General features: G+C 37.5%; 1 protein-coding gene across 2 annotated transcripts in view; it reads left to right on the top strand.

Moving 5' to 3' along the window:
- Positions 1-23,747, top strand: part of zmp:0000000755 (phosphofurin acidic cluster sorting protein 2) — a 77,030-nt gene that overhangs the window by 38,607 nt on the left and 14,676 nt on the right. For both annotated transcript variants that reach the window (XM_041251966.1, XM_041251967.1), the window contains exons 3-14: positions 5,896-5,985; positions 8,139-8,264; positions 11,113-11,275; positions 13,213-13,298; positions 15,747-15,827; positions 17,206-17,265; positions 18,760-18,911; positions 19,357-19,441; positions 20,818-20,901; positions 21,352-21,473; positions 21,774-21,906; positions 23,307-23,411. In XM_041251966.1, coding sequence (XP_041107900.1) covers positions 5,896-5,985; positions 8,139-8,264; positions 11,113-11,275; positions 13,213-13,298; positions 15,747-15,827; positions 17,206-17,265; positions 18,760-18,911; positions 19,357-19,441; positions 20,818-20,901; positions 21,352-21,473; positions 21,774-21,906; positions 23,307-23,411 — 1,287 coding nt within the window. The remainder of the gene's footprint in view (positions 1-5,895; positions 5,986-8,138; positions 8,265-11,112; positions 11,276-13,212; positions 13,299-15,746; positions 15,828-17,205; positions 17,266-18,759; positions 18,912-19,356; positions 19,442-20,817; positions 20,902-21,351; positions 21,474-21,773; positions 21,907-23,306; positions 23,412-23,747) is intronic.

The raw sequence follows: 23,747 nt of genomic DNA, 5'->3' as shown, positions 1-23,747 counted from the left end.
AATTCCAGTGACATTAACGGTGAAAAAGTCACTGCATAGATTAACTCACTCATGCTTTTGCCCAAAACTAGGCTATTGATATGCTGACAGCACATGCAGAGTATGTTAGAAAATCAAGTGACCTGCAGTCATGTTAAATGTCCTGTAACTAATGTGACTGAAAGACACGTGATTTCAGTTCGTGTAGCAGCAGATCTGCTGTGAAATGTAAAACAGTCTGATGCACATATTATGATATATCTGCATTCAAAACTTTACGCTCACAAAATATTTATTCTCATCGCTCAGTTTAGTTTTTTCTTTCTTTAACTTGTAACCATAATTATGCTGTGTTTTGCATTGTTACTTATCTTTCAATAGAAATGCTGGGAAGCAGTAGCTTATCCCAAATTTTCTGCATTTTCAGATTTAGTTTTTTTTAAGAAATATGAAACACTTCAAAAAATATAAAAATTCTGAACATATCATTTTAAATGCTGTATTTGGAGCCATAGATTGATATGTAAAAACCTAACGAGTTGTGGATGGTCATTCTGAGGTAGCACGTTGCCCTCCTCTTCTGTACATCTCTGGTTTGTCAGTCTGTATCACCCTTTGCTGGCTGGGTTTCAGGATCAATTGTGCCAGGCTCTCCTTGCTAATTGGGAAAGTGGAATCCTTGCCAGTCCTTTTCCAGGAACGAATCCTTACTTGCTAGTGAGACACAAGTCTTGACAGGCATGTGTTGTTCGTGGGAGAATCAGCAGAGAATGAAGTGAGTGGTTGTTTCACGGGCACAGGGTATCCACTACTCCAGAAAATTCCAAACCACCTTGGCTTAGTGCCCGCCTTGACATTCTGCATCTTGATGTAAGAATGTTGTTCTCTTTACAGTCATGCCCTTTTGTAATATATTGGTGGGTGAAAGAAACAATACAGCTGAAGTTGAGGCAGTGCAGTATAGGTTACATTCAGAATAGATTGATTCCCCCCCGTGCCTGGTGAACATTGCTTTGTCAGCTGTCCGTGTAGGGTATACAATGCTCCCCCTTTATAATGCTGGAGTCAGGAGCCAAAGTTAAGAGGCCATGCTATTTGTGTTTCGCCTATTGTTACTAGTGTTAGTCTAATGGCATTATGGGGCAAATTGGAGTCATGACCGTACCGCCTTGTAACCTGTTCCGCAGTATAAATGGTTGGCTTATAAAGGGGGAGCAGTGTATTTCTGTATGTGTTTGGGAACCACTGTCCTTCTTTACAGATCCAGTGTTCAATATGATGCTCCACTAACGCTTGCTGCATTTTAATTAGACTTTGTGTGTGTGTGTGTGTGTGTGTGTGTGTGTGTCCAATCGAAATTATAAGGAGTTTCCGGATTAACTGTGCTGATATTTTTATCTGCAGCATTGTATTGAGAAATCTGTGTTTCCTCAATTTAAACTAGGGATGCACTGAATCCATCTCAACATATTCGACCAAATGGCGAACCGGATACTGAATCTACAAAATTGTTAAGAAAACTGAAGGAAACAGTTGAATGAAAAACAGACTGGCAGCTACTAACAAGGGACACAAACAATCTATAGCTTTGAGCCTTTTAGTTAATACTGTAGTGTTCTTTATTACCGAGTGGAAATATATCCCTGAATAAGATTTCAGTTTAAAACTTACACAGTTTACCGCTAGCCCCCTCAAACGTCAAACTACAGAACTGTTTACCTTTACAAGAAAGGAGAGCTGCATCTTTGCCTAACTCTCTATTTTCTTTAATGATGTTTCAACCTGTGTCACATGATCTGAAAGCTATGAGGAAAACATTACTGCGATGAGTGACCTGAATGTCCTTGCAAAAAAAACCATGTTGATTTAAATGCACCATGTGTGTAACACATGTCAAATAGGCTTGGAAATAGTTTATTAAACTCAGCAGTTCCCAAATGGTTCAACTTGTATTGGCACATTACAGTAACGTAATTGAATTTACTAAAGCATATTGTTCAACAACGTCTTGCGCATTTAACAATTGTAAAGTTATGTACATATATATATTTATTTTTTTGTACACAGGTTTTTTTTTTTTTTTCCCTCTCAGTATAATCTCTAGAACACGTTTAACAGACAAAGCACTAAAGTCTACAACAGTTTGCTGTTACTATATAGTACAGGTTTAATGCATAACTGTACTCCATGAAAAGTGTGATGTGATGTGGTGTTCCATACGGGGGTTTGCATTCAGCATCTGAGTGACATGTTTAGGGAGTTGAGAGCTGCGACCAGAGTTCATCAAACATGTTCTTGTTATTAAATACAACTGTTACATTCAATACCAGAATCGTGTCTCTTATTTAAAGAACTCCACACATTGGGGGGGGGTCCCCCACCCCCACTTCTGTTGGGGTATTAAAATGGATGTGTGTCTGGACGGATATAGGATTCAGATTCGGTTCACCGAATCCTAAGTATTTGGCAGAATCCGAAACCTCCTCAAAAAGTAGGTATTCAGGCCGAATCCAGGATTCCATGCATCCCATTTAAACTATGAAAAAACAAGCAAAGAACAAAACTCTACTGAACAAAGGAAAAAGGGAGCCAATAATAACAGTGCCAATGTTAAATATACTGTAGGGGCTGTAAAATTTGAATGGCACTCCTTTTAACCTTAGAAGTGCGTCTGGATAACGAAGCTGAAATACAGCCAAACTACTTGCGAGTCAGACCATAAGTTGAGATTGAAGATGGTGTCATTTATTGTATCCAAGGTGTTCGAGACCTATGGAAAAACTAATTAATTTGCAGAAGAAAGAATAGTCAGAAAGCTGAGTGGCCTGCAGGGTAAACAGGCCATTGTTCATATTCTTCAATAGCACAAGCACTGTGTTTATCAGCTGGCGTCTGCTTGAAATAAATGATTGCATGTTTGAAAATGTAACCTGACACTACCTCAGGAAAGCTAAATAAATACTGGTGCCTATTGTCTGGTGATTTTGAAATTTATAGGGCCAAAGGATATGTATCCAAATACTTACTTATATATAAACCCTGCAAAAGACATAATGTTTTGTATACAAACATAACTGCCATAATGCTTACATTTACCAACATTCTCATACCCACACAATTGTAGTTTATGTGGTTGATATTTCCTATAGATAAATATGTTTTCCCATGCTAACTTTGCAGTGAACAAGCATATCTTTTTTTTTTCCCCCCTGGAGTAAAACGGGTTTAAAATGTATTGAATCGCAAAAGGACAGTCCTGCATCTCCAGCCAAGCCCCACCCCTTGTTCGCTATATTTTTCACATACCTCTTTATAGATGTACAGTACCAGTCAAAAGTTTGAGCACACTTGCTGGAAACAAGGTTTTTTTCATAATTGACAATGTTTTACGTTGTGTTCGTTTCTGTAAATACTTGAAAATGAAAACACATGTTACAGTATACAAAAGAAAACATAAGGAGTATCAAAGCAGTGTTCAAGAAAATTGAAAATTGTCTCTAAATCTTGGATTCCTCAAAATAGCCACCCTTTGCCTTAATAACAGCCTCACAAACACGAGGCATTCGGTTAACAAGTTTCAGCAGGAAATCACCCGACATGTCTGCCCAGCTCTTCTGCAGCAATTCCCAGAGATGCAGGGCACTTGTGGGTAGCTTTGCTTTGACTGTTCTGTCCAGTTCGTCCCATAGTTCTATGGGATTGAGGTCTGGAGACTGGGCAGGCCAGGTCATTAGATTGTGTTGTCCTTCACTTTCCTTCTTCGCCAGATAGTTCTTGCACAACTTTGAGGTGTGTTTCGGGTCATTATCTTGCTGAAGAATGAAGGACTGCCTAACTAGCCGTAATCCTGATGGAACGGCATGCCTCTGAAGTATGCTATGATAGCCATGCTGGTTGAGCTTGCCATGAACTTGGTAAAGATCACCAACTATGTCACCAGCAAAGCAACCCCAGACCATGACACTGCCTCCTCCATGCTTGACAGTGGGAACCACACATGCAGAACTCATGCGCTCACCCTCTCTGCGGCTTACAAATACTCGGCGGTTGGACCCAGATATTTCAAATTTTGACTTATCGGTCCCGTTAAATAGCAATGGGGAATGCACTGAATACACCAACACTTTTGACGATGATGATGCTGGGTCAGTCATGAATGCCAAGTATTTCTTCATCGTACAGCTTTCATTAAAACGGTAAAACTTGCGCTGTGTGTGTGTGTGTGTGTGTGTGTGTGTGTGTGTATATCTATATATCTATATATATATATATACACACACACACATTTCAGATTGTAGCTAAGATTGTAAATCTCAATATTGATAAATAATGCATACGACGTTGCATCTTCAGTCACCATTAATATAATAATCTGTATTGCGACTAATGTAATGTACACGTCCTTGTTTGATATATTTATACATGATACAACACGACTGCTTCTTTCCACAGTAACCGACTGCACTGTCAACACACGCCTTTATCGTATCTTATGCAGTAAGTACAGTACCAACAGTGTTGCAAAAAATAAGATTGCCATATTTACGTCTGCAAATCTCCCAGCTCAATCTCTTATGTTGACTTCCGGGAATGCGGTGTTTACGTCCCTGTTTACATTCCCGACAAGCACTTCGCCGCAATTTAGGCTTCCTTTTCAGCCACGCAATTAGACCCCCTAAAACCCCAACTGTGAACGGAAATTTTGAGGCGGCCCAAGGCCGACTCGGTAAATGTGAACGGGGTGCTTGTTTCTCATGGTTTTACCTTGATTTGAGTGTTTTTGAAGTTATGTATAATTTTATAAAGATGCCCTTAAATGCATGACACACATAAATGAACAATCATAATACTGTATTGCTCTGTAAAGTATCGGTTCTGGCTAACTGTGTTAACTCCTTTTAAAAATAGACTATATAACTAAGAATCTAAGTCAAGTGGTCTAGTGCTGTCTACGGTACTATGAACACTTGAAAACAGTAAGCCTGTCAGCTACAGCCAGGTAATACATCTTAATGTATGTAAATAAAAGTAAAACTCATATTCTATATCTTCATTGATAAATAAGTGACAGAAATATAAATAATACCCTCTATCACGGAGCCTATTCTCATGTTGAGTATTCTTGCTTCAATAATTATCAGCTCAATTCCAGTTATTGTGTTGTCAACACCCTTTTACCCACACTGGAAAGCAATCTGTTGTCTTATTTTACAGAGACTGTAGGGTTCAGAGAGAGGGGCCATGTTTACTGGATAGTGACATTTGTGGTAACTGTATCACTGCCTAGACTACGAAATATGGGATGGAAAAACCTTCCCATCTTTTGGTTATCGCCTCTGTTTTACCATCATGATGTTATGGTTAGTTTGAAAACTAATATCCTGCTTCTTTTGGTCTTACTGACCTTGGTGAAAGTTGACAGTTGACATCCAGCTCCTCCTCCTCCTTCTTCTAGTTGTCTTTGTAGATAAAAGTATTTTAAATTTCTTTATGCAGATGAAGGGAAAAGGGGGAGGTCAATATGTAAATTAGCCATGCGTAGGGTTTTCTTGCTGTTTTTGCAGACAGCTCTTGAAAATGTGGTTTCCGTGCACAGAGAACAGTTACACAAGAGAAGCTCACCTGGAAATCCATCGTTGCCAGGTGACATCTTGTTTGAGTGAAACTCTAAAGCACAGTGGTAAGCTCATGTAATAAAGCTGTGATTTCTAAATGCCTCGTGCCTGGTTGTTTAATAATGTGTTTTACTGCTCTTGCCCAAATTGTTTTTCAAATGTCCATTGGTGGGGTGGTATACCGTTTAGTAGTGAATAAAATTTCAACTAATTTACCCATTGGTGAATTCCCATGCTTTTTTGTTTGTATAATATCACCTTAGCAGACTGGATATCTCAAATGTGTTGCCTTTTGTTGCAGGGCTCAAAACGGATCCTGAGATCAAATGAATATCACCTTCCACCCAGTGGGCTGATGGAGACTGATCTGGAGCTGACATTCTCTTTACAGGTAACTCTCTTTACAGCAGCCTAATACCCTCATGATTATAAACATATGATATGCTGCACACACTTTTGTTTAGACTGGTTATCCCTCACAAGGCTGTTTTTTTATTTATTTATTTATTTATTTTTAGTTAAATTTCCAAGCAAAAGGGATCCTTTTGAATTTATTCTGAATTTCTGCATATTGCCTGCATCTCTCTGTTGCAATCAGTTCCATTCATGATGGGAAAAATAACAGCTCTGATCAGCTATCACAGAGGGTTTATAGTAAGTGTTTGGTGTACAGATGCTTCTCTAGCCACGTCTGCAATAGCTGCCAAAGTGATAACTTGGTGGGCATTCTGGGAAAAAGACTTTGCAGCAGATTTACATCCCTTCTGTGAAGGAGATGTTCAGATATCTCTCTTGGACAATTCCCAGCAATTCCCGGCAGTATTGCAATTACATCTCTACATTCGGCTGAGTAGACTTCCACTTAAACCAGAAGAGTACCCCGTCACAAAAGGGAGGGGTATCTATGCTGATACAGGAAGGACCGCACTGTACATACTGTACAGTACTTTAGATCACACAATGCAGTGCACCCTCCTGCTGGTGTGGGGAAGTGCACATACACTTTCTTTAGATGTTGTGACTCCGTTTCTGTTCAAACAACATTGCACTGCAGTTTTTCAAAAAGAAAGTACTCCTGTAATAGAATCAAAAGTTCCAAATTATTGTCGTTTTTTAAGAAACAGGTATTTGAGAGGATTGCGTCTTAAGAAAGAATTAAGAGTATTCTCTATGAGCTATGAAGGAGTTCACCAGATAGGAGCAGGCCTCTGAGCTCAGGTGTTATAGCTGAATTTGAATCCCAGTCAGCTTGAAAGGTTTGGGCTTTGAAAGCTACTGTTTTTCTTTGAATACAAGAACATAATAAACAGGAGGAGGCAGTTCGGCCCATTAATGATCGCCCGATTCATAGTTGCTAATTGATCTCAGAACTTTAAGTCGAGTCTTAAAGGATCCAAGTGATTCTTCTTTAACAACATGATTAGGTAGCCCATTCCATACCCTTACCACTCTGTAGGAGGAAGGGTCTCCTTCCCTCTGTCCTCTCTACTTAATGTCCAAGTGTGTCCTCCGGTACTGGTTTCTGTTCTGTGCTTAAAGTATAGGTTTCCATCAACAGCGGTGTCAGTTCTTTCTAAGATGCTGAAGACTTCAATCATTCCCACCTTAATAGGCATCATCTTTGAGTCCTCCTTGTCCAATTCTAAAGGACATGTTTACAGCAGACTCATCATTCGGGACTTTTCAGTTCAAATTTACTTCTGATCTTATATATATATATATATAATTGTCATTTGCCTTTTCTATTTTCTGTTCACTTTGTCTTCAGGTTCTTAAAGGTCCAGGTTTATACTGTAATTTTAATGTTATAAAGCACATGGCTCAGCTGGAAACTACATTTAATGTTACGCCAATTGTTTTTCTTTGAAATGTTTTAAAATACATTGAAATACATTTAAAAGGTGCTTTTATATAAGCTTTTTAAATCCTTGCTGCAGACATGTCTTATGCCATTCTTGCAATATATAATCCATATAGTTTGGTCAGAAAGATGTTGTATTTCAGTGTTATTTGCACACTCGGTTAATTACTTAAAATATATATATTTTTTGTTTTTATTTAGCTTTTCGGTTTAAACTTGTACAAAGCCTGGGAGTGCTAAATTACTCAAAATACTTCCTGTTTGTCCAATCCGTCTGAGTATAGAATAAGTTGTTTTGCATGTGCGTTCCATTTGAACATGGGCATTAGTTTGCTTGTGCTATTGTATTGTTGTGAAAATGCAAAGCCGTAAGCTTAGTATGTGAGGTGGTGTAACCATACAGCAAACTATGACATGTTATGTTCTTCCTGACATCAAGTAGGATTACAGTATCCTAAAGTATTTATTTGTCAAGACACACCTCTGAAAATCAAATGATAAACTCCCATTTACTTTTTCTTTTTTTTGTATTGATAAAATTCACAATTTTGGAAAAACATTACTGTTTGATTATACAGGACCAATAAAACAAAATGTATGCTCTTTAAAAAAAAAAAAAAAAAAGCTAAGGACAATTATGAGAGCCTTTTTAAAAACATCTCCGTGTTTGTTTAATTTGGTAGTATCCACATTTCCTCAAGAGAGATGCAAACAGGCTTCAGATAATGTTGCAGCGGAGAAAGAGATATAAAAACCGCACTATTCTGGGCTACAAGACACTGGCTGTGGGAGTAATCAACATGGCTGAGGTAAGAGACAAAAACAGGCACCAGGATACATTTATATAAAAGGTTGTACTCCTTTTGGTGACGTTTGTTTTGGTGTGTGTATTTCAGTTTTGCAGCCAAGGTTGCCCAGGTAAAGATTCTTTGCAGTAGCTCATGATTTCATTAAAGATGATTTATCTGATTTTATTTGCTGTATTTCATTGAATCGCCAAAGAAAATCAACCCAGTGTAATCGCCAAGCAACCAGTCCTTTAGAAGGAATGAAACCATGTCAGCCAGGTGCTTGATTACTAAAAGTATAGAACATATTGCATATGTGCTCTGTGTACTATAGACCACTTGGGCACATCTGAATTTCCAGTACTCTGTTTGTTTGTTAATCTGGGCTGCATTCAGTACAAGCCTGGGGCTCAGATGTACACCAAAAGGCTGGTGATCATTAAAGGCAGGCTGTTAATGCGCTGCACTGTGCCACACTTACTGTGTTGCTTTTGTGTGGGTGGCAGGAACGTTTAGTATTTTTTTTGTCGTTCTTTGGATGCCATGCCCTTTCCATCTCGATGGAAGTGCTGTTCTGGAACCTCTGCAGCAATAGAAAAGCTGGCCCCATTTGCCCTTTTATTGAATATCTGAAATTATCACATTGTTCTGAGGAAAGCTTGTCTCAATCTCTTATTATTCACTGCCTGCCAAGTCATTTGGGACAGCAGTCTTGCTGATGGCGTTGGGACTTTTAGTTTTATTATCAGTTTCACTCAGCCTCCTTACTTATTAAATCTCTTTCTACAGATACTGTGAGTCTCTTTAAGTGCAGTCATTGCCCAAAAATGTTATCCATGTTCTAGGAATTTTGGGAACAAGTAGAGGTAGGGTGTTTATTGTCCATTAACCCCACATAGTCTGCTTGTTTACTAAATAATAGAAAATGGAGGACCTAATCTCCAGTAAAGGACCTTGAATGTTATCTTTCAAATAATGTTTAATCACTATTCCAAATCAATCAGCCGGAAAAATACAGGATTTGTGTGTGTGTTTATCTTTTTTCTGCTTGATGACTGAAAATCTGCGCTCTTGTGGACGCCTTCTGAATATTGTCTGTCAGTTTCCTCGCTGTCCTATACACTGAATCTACCCATTTTAGATTTAGGATAGCAAATAAAATGAATAAAAAATCCAGAATAGTGTTTGCTGTTTGCAGCAATACAGTAACCACAATAGCAACTAGTCCGGTTTGAATGACGTGTTGAAGAAACAAAACAACTGGATACAGTCTGATTTTACAGTCAGCAACTTTATTTCAGCATATACCAATGATAACACAGGCACAGTGCTCTCTTCTAACAAAGCCAGGAATAGGCTTTGAATAAACTTTATGAACACACTGTGAACACATTACTAAACAAACAGAACAAACAGCATTAGACAGACTAGTGTATTCAATATTTTTAAATACTAAAACTTTATTTTTAGTGTTTTTACTACATTTTTAGGACCTAACGGTAGTTAAAATAGTGAACTTTACACAAATACACAAACCCCCAATGAAATCCTAATAAAATAAACATTACTGGTTCTTTTTTATTTATTTAAATGTTTTACAAACACTTCACAAATCATGATCGCTTTTGTATACGAGGTACCTGAACTGCAGAACAGCTCTGTGTAAGTAGAAGTTTTTTTTAGTATTGAGGCATTATTTAGGCTTTAGGAAATACCCAGGACTCCACTTGCGATATGGCCTCTTCATTAAATTCCTCATATCTAAAGTGAAGGTAATCGTCAGAAAAATTAGACCAGTCATAAAAAAGAGCCTGCCTGGTATTTTATCCTTGAACAGAAACAGTGAGTACTGACACAGTTTAATGTCTATCCTCACCATTAACAAGTATGACTGAATAGCTTTAGGCAGAACAGCAGTGTATTAATTAAAAAGAATGAGCCAGTCCTACCAGCTTAACCAAATTGAAATTATTTATCAGGTTGTTTTGACACTTCGAAACCTGAGTTCTCTTTGTAAGTACAAACATGTTTAATAGTTTTAAAATATTTTAAGGTTGTGGCATTCATGAGCCAATTACATCAGTATTAACAAACCAGGCAGCTGCTTCTGTTATATCACGTATAATAAGACAGCTTGTTAAAGACTGTTATAACCTCCTATTGCTACTGGTGGTCATGGTGATGGGGAAAAAGTTTCTTCTGTTATATCACGTATAATAAGACAGCTTGTTAAAGACTGTTATAACCTCCTATTGCTACTGGTGGTCATGGTGATGGGGAAAAAGCTTCTTCTGTTATATCACGTATAATAAGACAGCTTGTTAAAGACTGTTATAACCTCCTGTTGCTACTGGTGGTCATGGTGATGGGGAAAAAGCTTCTTCTGTTATATCACGTATAATAAGACAGCTTGTTAAAGACTGTTATAACCTCCTGTTGCTACTGGTGGTCATGGTGACGGGGAGAATAGTAGTTTGGCTCACAAAGCAGGTTTTATGAGAAAAGCTTATAGCTGAAGTCTAATGACTTCTTTCTGATGCAGACTAGTACTTCAGCTGATCAGAAACAAGTCTGAGCTCATAGGTACTCCATGACTTTTATTAAATAGGTCTAGACGGTGGTAGAGCTAAATACCAGTGTTTTGCAAAAATCCACTTGAAACATAACTATGGCCTTCATAACCCTGGCACATGATGGTTTCTATTTTATACACCAATTAGATCTGCCAAATTGAGTTGAGCCCCTGCTGTAATTGTGTGCTTTGAATATTTAAGGGTGATAGATGTTTATAGTTACATTTTAAAGCTGGTTTTAAGTTTGTACCTCTTCTTGTAGAGATATGTTTCTTCTTTTTTTACTGTGAATTCAGGTAATGCAACACCCTACAGACGGAGGTCAGATTCTGGGTCTCCACAGCAATGTGAAGGATGCCCCAGTCCGAGCTGCTGAGATCAGTGTGTACTCTCTCTCCAGCCAGCCAATTGACCACGAGTACGGCAGCGTGCCAGCAGGGCCAAAAACAAAAGCGTCAGGTAGGAAGGACCGACCATTACCCCCTCAAAACTGTCTCTTTCAATTGTTTCCGTTGTGTGTTCATTGACTGATTAAGCTTCTGTTGTTCCTGACACACGGGGGAGTACAGTTCTAAAGACACGTCCAAGATTTATCTTTCAAGTACAGAAAACAACGGTGGGTTTTCAGCAAGTGTTGCACTTTTTGTTACAGCTGCAGTGACTTGCTTACAGGTGCTGCATTATTGATTTGATCAACATTGTGTAAAAGGTTATTAACAATTTATATAAAATGTCAAAATACAGCATAGTGTAATACAAAAGGCTTGCTCTTAAACATTCATGGACTCAGTTTCAAAGAAGTACAAAAGCATGAATAAAACCATTGCAATGGTATAAAGCTAGCAAGAACCCAGTTTCAGGAAGGAACGATTACATTATTATTCTCTTGTGTTTTTTTTTGTTTTTTTTTCTCAGTAATATTTACATTGTCAGGTGTAGGTGCAGGGGGAAAACATATAGCTAGATAACCCATAAACATAATACAAAATAAATAACATCTTATACATTGGAGTTTTTACAAAAGACATGTTGTTATTGCTTGAGCCAGTAAACATTTTCACATGTACTGCTATCTCTAAATACATTCTGCATACCACTTTCTGTAATAGCTATGGAGCAGAGTTTATCCAGTGTCGAAAAATAATCTTTTTGCGCCAAAGAAATGAATGCCATAGTTTTCTTTTTGTTAGGTCAAATTTGCTTACTTGACATGTTCTCAGTATAATTTAAATCTCTTTCTGGCTACAATTGTGGAATTAAAAAAAAAAAAAAAAAAAAAACTTCTTGTCTAAGGGGCAAAATGCAAGAAAAAACTACTTTGCTGTCTTAAAAAGCTGCTTGTCCCTCCCTGTTGCACAAAACCCCCACAAAAAGTAGCATATTACTTGTATGATTTTGCTTTTATATAACAGTGAACATAATCAATCAATTAGTGATTAACTGGGTGGATTTAGCCTTGTAGCTTGACTAGTTCACTAAATTTTTCAGGATACACACAAGGTTCCTTGTGACCCCACCTAAACAAATTTATAATGAACTTCAAGGAAATGTTCCTTTCAGTGCAGTTTGGAACACATTTACAAGCAAATTTAAGTAACATATTAAGAGTACAACTGTAATAAGCAATACCTGGAATTATTAAAATATAAAAATAGCATCTGCCTGTTTTTTCCATTCTTTCTCCCTAAGCTGAATTCAATTCCTGATGTACAGGTGTTTTAGTTTGTTGCATCACAGATAGGAAATCATTGCCAACTATTACTGCTGCTTTGTGGAACTCCGATTTTTCTTGACGTTCTTTGTTTTGTAACTGATAAACCCCAGGTTTATAAAGGACTTGTATCCTGTCAAGGGGGGGCAACATTCTTTCCATACACTACTCTCACTGAAAAGAAAAAAACATTTTGCTCAGATGCCACCCTTTGCTAATTGAAATCTTGTCTCTTTTTTTGGAATTCTTACGGCCACAATTTCAGGCCCTGTGTCTGCCTGATTCCCGCTTCTGTGTGACATCAAAGGCAGTGAGCCAAGACTGTCAGGATTTACCCATGCTCCTGCATGCTGCAACCCCTTCAGCCACTTCAAATTCAATAATCTCTTGTCTGTGATATACTAGACAGAGTGCTTACAAAGCCAGTAGAACACTGTGTAATGCTCAGGAGCCCCCTGGGTCTGATAGTGCACACTGACCTCCTCTTTAAAACCACTGTAACTAATGCACAGCATCATAAATCTCTGTAGAGCTTGAGGTCGGAGAGGTTTGCAGATTGGTGTCTGTTTATTGTTTGTTGCTAGGGGTCTGAGCTAGCAAATGTGTTAAACGATAAGTAACATGGCTTCTGTGTGGATTTCCACAAGGCTGTTATGTAGTTTTCTTTTTTTTTGTCTTTTTAAAGATCGATCGCCTGATAACTACTCCGAGGAAGAAGACGATAGCTTTTCTTCTGAACAGGAGGCCAGTGATGATGCTGTGCACGGCCAGGTCAGGATCAGATCCAGCATGCTGTGGTTTCAATGCTGCTTTGTTGTCAGCCTTTTTAGCTACTCTGTTTTTGGCTCATGATTACAGCTTGTGATTAAGTCATTTTTAAACCTTTTTTATAGCCTTGTGTGGGCTATAATTACTTTTCTCCTATTCACAGGTTTTTACTTGCTGGATTTTATTTTATTTCTTGTCAGCACCGATATTAGTTTCTTCTCCGGTCCTGTAAGGCAGTGTACCCATTGCATGTGTTCTAATCTCGATCCTTTGTTTTTGAAAACTGTTTCTCATTTTTACATCTGGGGATTCGGGTTTTAGCCTTTTTGTTTGCTTTAATAATCAGCCACAATTCTGGGCTTTTAAACTTAAAATATCTCCACCTTATAACACATATGCCTTCAGAGCCTGTGTGGTATTCTGTTGTCGTTAGAAACTTTGAATTAAGCCCCCGATACTCTTTATACACCAGGGATGGAAATGTGACTCCCATTTCATAGTGATTTGATCCATTCCTGGTTTTACTGTGTTTTAATAAGACACACCTGCGCTTGTTACCTATACACTGTGGCTAATGAAGCACATATTAAAACCTGGAATAGATGAAACAGCTGGGCAGTAGGAGTCTGTCTACCTGTACACCTACACTCAAATGCCCTGTGTATGTGGAGGGAAGGACGACCACAGAGCGAGAGCACAGAAAGACCTGCTTTTCAGTGACACCCATAGCAAATGAAAAGCTCATTTTATACATTAAATCACACTAGCATTACATTCCTAAATGTGTTTTTTTATTTTATTTTTTATTTTTTTAAACTTACAGAAGGAGTGTAACATTAGTCACGGATAAAATGCTTGCTAGCCAATATTTCCATCCATCTGATTGCGCCGTGGCACATCCAGATATGTTCATTAGTGCTCTGAAGAGAGCTATGCTGAATCAATTTAATTACATGTATAAAATAAACTTTATGCTATTTTGTTAAACACATTAATTATAAATAAATAACAATAAATGTACTACTTAGGAGTATTTACTATGATTCTGTGGCAAAAAAGCTTTATTTTTCTTTGACAGTGTTTTCTGCTATGCAAAAATATATGTATATATATATATATATATATATATATATATATATATATATATATATATATATATATATATATATATATATATATATATATATATATATATATATTCATATGAGCTTAACATGTAGCCTACAGCACTCAGTATTCCCAGGTGGTCTCCCATCCAAGTACTAACCAAGCCCAACATTGCTTTGCTTAAGCATTGCATGGTACGTTCGATTTGAAGAGCTTTTTACCGTCAGAGACGTTGCCCAGGGGTCACTACAAGGAAGTAGCTCTTCTTGACCCATATCTGCTATGGTAACTGACTTGAAAAGTCTCGGGCTACAGATACGTTAAGTTAACTTCTTTGTCCGTTCTGCATCTATATTGAAATGTCATATTGAAATATGACACTCTGTACTAAAACCGTGGCTGCTTAATATCACTTTCTTAAGCAGTTTTCCTGTCATGGATAACAATTTCCAAAAGGATTAGCTATCAGTAGACTGTACTGGTAGTTTTTAAGGTAGAAACGAAAATCACCAGGGAACAGAGTTTTAGTTTTTTCAGAATTAAAAAAAAAAAATTGCAGCCTTTACTGATATAGGTTGATATTACGTCCTGTATGCAGGTCTACATCCAAGAAAGCATTCAGTTGTATTTTTAATCCAAACTCTTTTCCCATTTAAATTGTTATTAATATCACCAGATAGCAGCAGTCATTACACTTCTTACTGCTGTATGTTTTCTCCCCACTAAGTCCTCACTAAGTCCCAAGCTGCCCATCAAACAAACAAAACCAAATAAGAAATACAGAAATTACCAGAAACATTACCACTTAGGAACTGATTCTTTTAAGGACTGTCTACCCCCAAAGTGGATATTTTTTGGAGAGGAAGGCGCATATAACATGTGTTAACATAACAGAATTGGTAAGAAACTGATATCCGGGTTCTTATTTTCAAGGTCTCTAGCTTTAAACACCAAGAGAAACACTGAGAAATCGGCTTCCAAAAACACACCACATGAGCGGTTATTTGATCATGTGACTGTGCAACACAGCAACTCCCACTGAAGACGGCGTGATTTGAACAGCTGCTAAAATTCAAGTTGGATTTTTATATATATATGCAGATGTGATAATGTTTATCTTTAATGTACAGCACTTTGTTATTCTGAGATAGGAAAGCACTCCATAAATTATAAACTGTTATTGTTATTTTTCTAAATTGCGCTTTTACAGGAAAACTCTCCTTAAATATTTCATTTAGTGTTCAGGATCGGATCCACGTGTGTGCTGTTGAGAGCTGTATCCTAGAGCAGAAGAAACAAAGTATAAAAGTTGCATTTATTACATTTTTTTTAAATGTATTTCAGGATCTGTATTATGAAGATGATGAAGTAAGAAAACCTAAGAAATCCCGAAGGAAAATGATCAGAACGACGTCTATGACCCGGGTGAGTGTTGCTAACACAGTGGCTCTGAACTTTTTGTAAACACAGTCTGTCTTGCCATGGGTGTCTTTTTAACCCTCTTTGGATAATCCGTAGTTACAGTACAGAGGTGTGCACTAATCTGTCCGTGTGTATGTTCCCTGCTGCAGCAACTGTGCAAATAACAAATCTTGCACCTTTGCATAACTAAGTTCTTGCTATAGCTAAAACATGGCAAAGTCCTGTGCTTCACATTCACATATGACAGGGTAGCATCATGGCCCAGGCTGACTACTGGCAGGAATTACACCCAGAGCTAGAATGCTGCCGTTTAAGCACGGGTGCGCACTTTTATTTAAAGAAATAAAGGGTTGAAAAAAAAGATTAAACAGTTGTAGGCAGGGGCATTTACCCAAACTCGCAGTGTAAACGCTTGCCTCCAAACTCCACCAAACAAAGGATTTTGCTTCCTTTTTATACATGTGGCCACTCCCGAATTAGCATCAGGTTCGTATTTGGTGAATGGCCACATTTGTGATTGGCAGGGACAGATTTCATCCCATCCCTGCCAACCTTACATTCCGACACACACACTCTTTACAGCAGCAGTGCTGCTGCCCTGCCACACACCTGTTCTCGCTTTGTGTAATTGTGTACAGTACGTGTGTTACTGGTTCACCTGCTTTCTTACTGATATCAAACAAGCTGCAGCAGTGCTTGCAGAGTGTTCTTCAGGCGCAGGCAACTCATCTGTGAACAATGCATATGCCTTCCAGGGAGCCTTATTGATCTGTTTGTAATTATGGCAGACAAAGTTAAAGGCCACAGCTAGGACATGGATATTAAGCAGCAGGTTGTTCAGGGTCTTGGTGCTCTAATAGATACTGTCAGCCTTCATCAGTGTATATATAGTGTTAGCCTGACAGCAAGAATTGGGTTTATGCATTTTTTTTTTTTTTTTAATTCAGCAGTGGAACTCTTTCTTTCTGTTTCCAATTGTCACTGAAGAAGTAGAACTTGTGATTTAATTACCACTATCACTAAGTAACTTCAATATAAATCCTAAATAAACTTGAATCCAGCAGAAGAGTGTTTTGACAACTCAATCAATCATTACATTTGTTTACTGCACAAAAGTTTTAATTAGATTTTAGGATTTGTGGGTGATTTATTTACAACAGCAGAAAAGCAATCTGTTCCGGCTTAATGTTTTACATTTTAATTTAAATATAATATATAATATAATATATATATATATATTATATATATATATATTCTATATATATATATATATATATATCTATATATATATATATCTATCTATATATATATATGGATAGATAGATATATGTATATATATGGATAGATAGATATTTTAGCTAGATATTTTTTTCTTTCTCAGCAACCGAATTTCAAGCAGAAGTTTGTAGCCCTACTGAAGAGGTTCAAAGTTACAGATGAGGTGAGTGTATGCTTTATTAATTAAATGTGGCAAACACAAGTCTTAATGACTCTAGAGAGCCTTTTGGTTGTTTAATATATGTATTAATGCTTCTGCAGGTCTGGAATGTGCCCTGCTGTGTTTTGTATCTTTTTTTTTTTTTTTTTTTTTTTTTTTTTTTTTTAATACAAGTTCAGTGATCTCCATTTTAAAGGCTATCTATTGAAGCTGTGAAAAAGTTTGTAAAGAGCGGCTTTTTCAAGGTTGAAAGGGTAGAAATAAAGCATAACTGAGTGCTTGATGAAACCAGTACATTCAGAACTAGTGTTACAGAACACTGTTTCCGTATTTGTTTCCATATCACTGCAATATTTTTTCAACATGTTCCCAATAGTTTTGATATTCTTTTAGTCACACGTCATAGGTAAATGAGTTAGGGAATTGCTTTTTGCAGCTTTACTCCAGGTAAAACATTTTTTTTCTTCTTCCAAACATCACAGTTTGTCCAGTTCATGCTCCCTCCTGCAACAATGCTGGTACTCTGACTGTAATGAGTGGTTCATTGTGGGGTTAGAAATGATTATCCAGTTGATTTGTGACCCCTGAGGTGTGATTTGACTATTTCAAAAGAGAGCAGTATGTTTAGAAATATAATGCTGTGATACGGACAACAAGAGACGCAGTCCTGTAATGCATTTCTTGCAAACTTTACCATGTGTTCTGTAACACCATTCTATAAATGTCACTGTATATCATTGTTTATAATATAATAGACACAAGCCTATAAATCTTTACACTGGCAAGTGTCTGGCAGTAAGATAGGCAGTAGCCTTTATTTGGTTTTATTACATAACAGTCAAATGTGCTCTGGACACGTTCCTCACCTGATTAACTCACTTTACACTGTGCTGTATTGTTCTAATTTATGGTTTTATTTGAGCTACAAAAAAATAAATGGCGTCTCCTGGCTCTATTTAATCTGCTGTTTCATGACAATGATTATTTAATATGATACAATTGTATCTAAACTATCAAAAAAATAAAAAAAAACCTCAACACAATTAATTGAACTGTCTTGCTTTGGTTAATGTGAAATATTTAATAGCTTCTAGCCTGTTCCTCTCCCAGACTCCTTGGGCAGGAATACTGGAGGCATTAGGCCTAGCCACTCTTATCTGTTGTCTGTCTGGTTTTATTTATATCGTTTTGCTCTTCTAGTCTTGGATTCAGAGCCCCATGAAAGGTTTTTTGTTTGTTTTTTTGTTTGTTTTGTAACCGCATAACTATGTGTCATGCTGTGTTTTACTATGTGGTTCTTAAGTGGGTTATTAATTGCCAGTATTTTTGATATGTTAATCCGGTTGCTGCTTCCTATTTTCTTGTTAGCAGAATGAATGGATCCCCTGTGCATGATATCCTAGCATGACATCTCGGAGAATGTTAAACTGACATGCAGAAATGGTTAAAACCTTTGATTCAGGACTTAAAGATGACAGCTGTTGTGTGTTGCTGCAGGTTCTGGATTCTGACCCAGTGGACCAGACCCAGGAGGTGGAGGAGGATCTGGATCTGCTTTATGACAGTTTGGAGATCTACAACCCCAGCGACAGCGGGCCTGAAATGGAGGACAACGAGAGTGTCCTCAGCACGCCGAAGCCTAAACTCAAGTAAAGAAAAACTAGTTTCAGCAGATAGATCGCAGAGTAAATACTGTAGCAAACATTTCATTTAAGGCTGTAAAAGTTTAAACGTGTAAACGTAAAATGATAATACATTTTACTGAACTTTTAATCAAAAATGTGCTTGTTTTATGAGGAGTCTTGCATTGCTGTGTTTTTTTTTTTGTTTTTTTTTTAAATACTGTATTGATACATTGTCCACCACTGTAATTGAATACTGTATGGGGATATGAAATACAAATACTACTATTACTACTTTAAATATTAAGTCAAGTGTACTTTTTTTATTGGGCAATAGTTTCAACGGTCAATGGTTGTTTATGCAAAGGCGTATAACTTGATAAATAATTTACATTAATGCATGTAAATTGTATTCTGCTCTGTTACCAGTAAATGTAATGTAATTGTTATTATTTTTTTTATTTTTTTACAGGCCATTCTTTGAGGGAATGTCACACTCCAGCTCACAGACAGAGATTGGGAGCCTGCACAGCCAGAACAGAGACCATGCCAGTCCTGTGAGTGTGGCACTCTGGGTTCCCAGCCCTCTTTCTAGTATAATAATAAATGGTTTGAGTTTTACAATGTGTTGTTCTTTCATTTTGCTGTAGCGCATGTCCTGAACTGAGCGGATAAGCCACAGTTGGATTTTGGAACATTTTAATAGCAGTGGGGAATTGCCCTAGGTTGAATCAAGCACCTATCTATGGTTTCTGGAGATTACCCTTTAGAATAAGTATAATAACATCTAGCAGGGTTTTTTTCCCCAGGGGGGTGGTTTAAGCTAATCAAATCACACACACACACACACACCCACCCACCCTCCAAAGTCATAATTTAAGTGAGTTTCAAGACAAAAAATCTCTGGTAGCGTAGAGGGCATCTACAGTACCATAGGATAATGAGTTAAGGGTTATAATGCAATTCTCTGTCTTGTCTAATAGTGTTATCTATTGAGCTGAATGTCTGCTTGATGATTCTGTTTCCCTCTAACTAACATTACTAAACCGGTGGGGTGAAATAAGGATTTGCGTTCCTTTCACTTTTGAATTTTTCACTTTTTCTAAATGAATTCAGAATCAGTTAAAGGAGATTCAGCATCAGGTACTGATTGAATGATTGATGGATAGATTCATTGAGGCAGTGGCTGTGTGAAAGTGTGTGAAAGTGGACCTTTCATATATTAAAGGTCTTTTCTTTTCTATGTGGCTGAGGCTACTGATCCTGGCTGGCTCTCTGGGGCCTGTCCTATGGTTCAAACATTCAAAGCAATTAATGATTTACTTTTTTATTTTCTTATAAATTGAATTAAATATTATATTTTACTTCTGTTCCGTTCAAGCAAGAATGTTAATGGTGTCAGCTCTTGTTTGCTGTCTGTGATGTGTTTGAGTTTTCACACTTGCTTTTAGAGGGGGAATGTAAACACTTTAATGTAACTAATTGCTACATATTTTCACCCCTGACATCAGATACCAGCAGGATCAGATCATATATATATATTACACATACACTGTCAAAGTTCTGACCCATGCTGTAGAATTAGTGTAGCTTGATCATTGGCTTGATGATTGCATGTCCAGCTGCAGTACGTTTCCAAATTCAAAATACCAGCACTTATTGTGCCATAATTTGTGGAAGGCAAACATGTAGACTAAAGAATGCTGATGGAATCACAAACTGGAGCCAAGAACTGAAAACTACTGAAAGTGCATATTCTGAGTTTCACTGGGTTGATATTAAAGGTTCATACAATGTGCCTGATTTATTTATTTATTTATTTATTTTTAGATGTGATTTTAATTTGTTAAAATAAATAACTAAACTGCACATGCATGCTTTTAATAAATTCCATTTCAGATTAATATTTTTGGATTGTCCATTCAACCTGCAGGCTGCTGAATTCCTTGAAAGTGAGAAGAGCAAACCTGCCCCCTCCAGGCATTTGGAAGAGGTTGTTGTGGAATCCACGACGGGGGTAAGCGACTCTCTACCTTGTGTCTTTACATTTGTTGACTTGCGCCTAGCCAGTGTATACAAGTCGCCACATCTAGCTGTTTACTGTTCGTTTCTCTGGTTCACCACTTCATTGAGATACATTTGCACGCCCTTATAAGGGTTGTTCGTATGTGTTACAAAACAATTTGATATCAGACTTGATTTTCTTTCCAAATTACACAATCTAGTATTTTATCCCGATCCACCCTCATGCCCACAAACACATTGTTTTTATTGTCTTTGGAGAGTGCTCCACTTGGGTTTAAAATTACTTCATCTGGATGACTTTAGGGTAGGCTGCACAATGCTGCAGATAACCTGTAGGATTGATCTTCTCACACAGATATGCGGAACTAATCAGGTATATTCCTGTTTGCATTGTTTGCAGCTGTTCACAGTGTTTTAACTCAGAATTTCCTGATTCCTTTAGGAGGCTGAGGAGGAAGATTTAGGCATTGGAGATGCCAGCACCTGGGACATCAGCACAGATAAACTGACTTCTTCTGTTGGGAAGCTCAGTAAAACAGAGTCCCAGAACCTTGTGTCACCCAGGTAAATGAATCTGATTCACAAGTGTTTAAAATATGTATTTTTGTCTAGTAAAGACCATGAGGGATAGTAACTTCCTGTCTGCGTTGTGGGATGTTTTGTCATTTTTAGTTGATGCTTTTCATAGATTTTTTGGTTGGTGTGTTTATGCAAGTATAAATGACCTTTAAAAAAATCCTTACATTAATGTATGCTGAAGGTTGCATAGTAGCTAGTTGCATTTGGGTTGTGATTTAAGCGTGAGTAATGGTGCTGTCTTATTGTGTCAGACATGTTTTATTTTGTATTTTATTTTTTATTCAGCAAAGTCGAAATTAAGCAGCACAGACGCCCCCGAAGCACTTCGATGAAAGATCGTCAGAACTCAAAAGCACAGATTGACCGAACAAACAGCATAGACAGTGAGAGTTCACCAGACTCTAGGCTCAACACACAGGTAATTGGCAATAAACAAAGATTCAGCTAATGATTATTCTTTACAGTTCTTGTATACATGGTTACTTGCACCCGTTGTGAGATTTTAAACTGTGTACACTGTCTGCACTGGTTAAAAGAAAGAACAACTTGAAAATACTTTAATTCTTAGTATTGTTGTATTCAAAAGTTACATATACTGCAATGTATTAAAATAGCAGTAGTAAATAGTCAGTAGAGAGTCTTGGATTAAATGTGAGGCTCCTCTAAAATTTCTTAAAACAGAACATAATTTGCTGCACATTTATTTAATTTGTTTTTGTGACGGAAGGATCTAAGTGTGCATCGGAGTGAGAGGGACATTTCCTGTATAAATAGATTGCTTTCTCTGGTGGTGGTTTTAGGATGTGCATGTTGCAATTTCATCTGGTTTTAATGGACCAGGAAAACAGTAATTTCCAGTTTAATGAACCATAGCAAAGTCATGTTGTTGTTTTGACTTGACACGACAAAACAGTGAACTGTCGCAAATGTAAATTGCACAGAAAGCCTTTGATTAATCTATTTTATTTTAATGCTGTAAGGTTAATCCACCTTGGATTACCAAGTTTCCTTCTGTTTGAACACCCTTGTGCATTTAAGGGTCTACAGTTTGTTTTATATTTTATTTGTTTCCCTTAAATAAAGTGGCCCAACAATAAAAAAAATAAAAAAAAACTTACAGGTGCTTATAGAATTTAAGAGCAAAGAAGCAACCGATTCTGCCTTGGCAGGAAGAGACATGACAGAAGGCATAAGATTGAGGAAAATTATTTCAGCAATAAGAAGTATCTCTTTTTTTCTATCAAGGTAAACCTAATTGAGATTGCAGTATCTTTTGAAGGGTCTAGGTGTTTCGTCATATTTTCAATTACCAATCTACAGTTTATGGTCAGTAAAAGGATACCCTATTGACTTGTAAATTCTGTGTTTGTATGTATTTCAGATTTGACCGTTAATTCTGTTTTCACGTGTGGTATTAATGCACAGTGACTTAGATCTTCTTAACAATTGTTTTCAGTTAAACCTTTAGTAAAAACATTTTATCATTTGTTGTATACCATTTATGTTATCAGGGGTCCTTTTCATAAAGCACCTCTAGGACTTATTGTAGATAGGAAGCTTTATTATTTCTACCTGTTTCACAAAACAATATTTTAAGACATATTCCAGTATAGTTTTGTAGAAATCAGCTCAGCTAGCCTAACTTATCGAGTTCTTTTTGAGTATATATTAATATATCTGTGTTAATACAGATTTATCAGACTGCCACCAAGAAGAAGTGTTTTGTGAAAGTGTCCCAAGGCTTGGTTTTGTAAAAGCATCTTGGACTGCTGTTTGATGAAGGATGCTGTTAAAGTGTGATTGGTACGGTCTTTGCAGGTCCCTCGAAAATCCGTGTATGACCAGCTGAACCAAACCCTGATCTCTGACGAGCAGCTGCCAGAGAGCATCATCTTGATCAATACGACAGACTGGCAGGGCCAGGTAGGTTACCGGCAACAGTGTGCACTGCGCAAGACACACACAAGCCCACTGGGAGGGACAGTTGTGCATTAGCGAAACGCACAGCACAGTTTACACAGTGCCAACTGTCAGCAACTGCTTGGTGGGAGACCAGCCACTGTTAACAATACTGGCTACTCATAGAAGAGATTGTTAAGGACAGATGGGAGGGAGGGGTTTAATACCAAATATGCACCATATGACAGACACACCACTGATTGGCTGAAGTGGGTGTGGTACCGTATCGAACCATTAGATGTACAATGGGGTGCCAGATATGTTCTTTTGAGGGTCTGAAAAAAGCCTGCTGTCTGTACT

Source organism: Polyodon spathula, chromosome 6, assembly GCF_017654505.1.
Source record: "Polyodon spathula isolate WHYD16114869_AA chromosome 6, ASM1765450v1, whole genome shotgun sequence".
In the NCBI taxonomy this organism is placed as follows: Eukaryota; Metazoa; Chordata; class Actinopteri; order Acipenseriformes; family Polyodontidae; genus Polyodon; species Polyodon spathula.
Note: the sequence above shows the minus strand (reverse complement) of the source record. Positions and strands in the feature narration are given on the sequence as shown.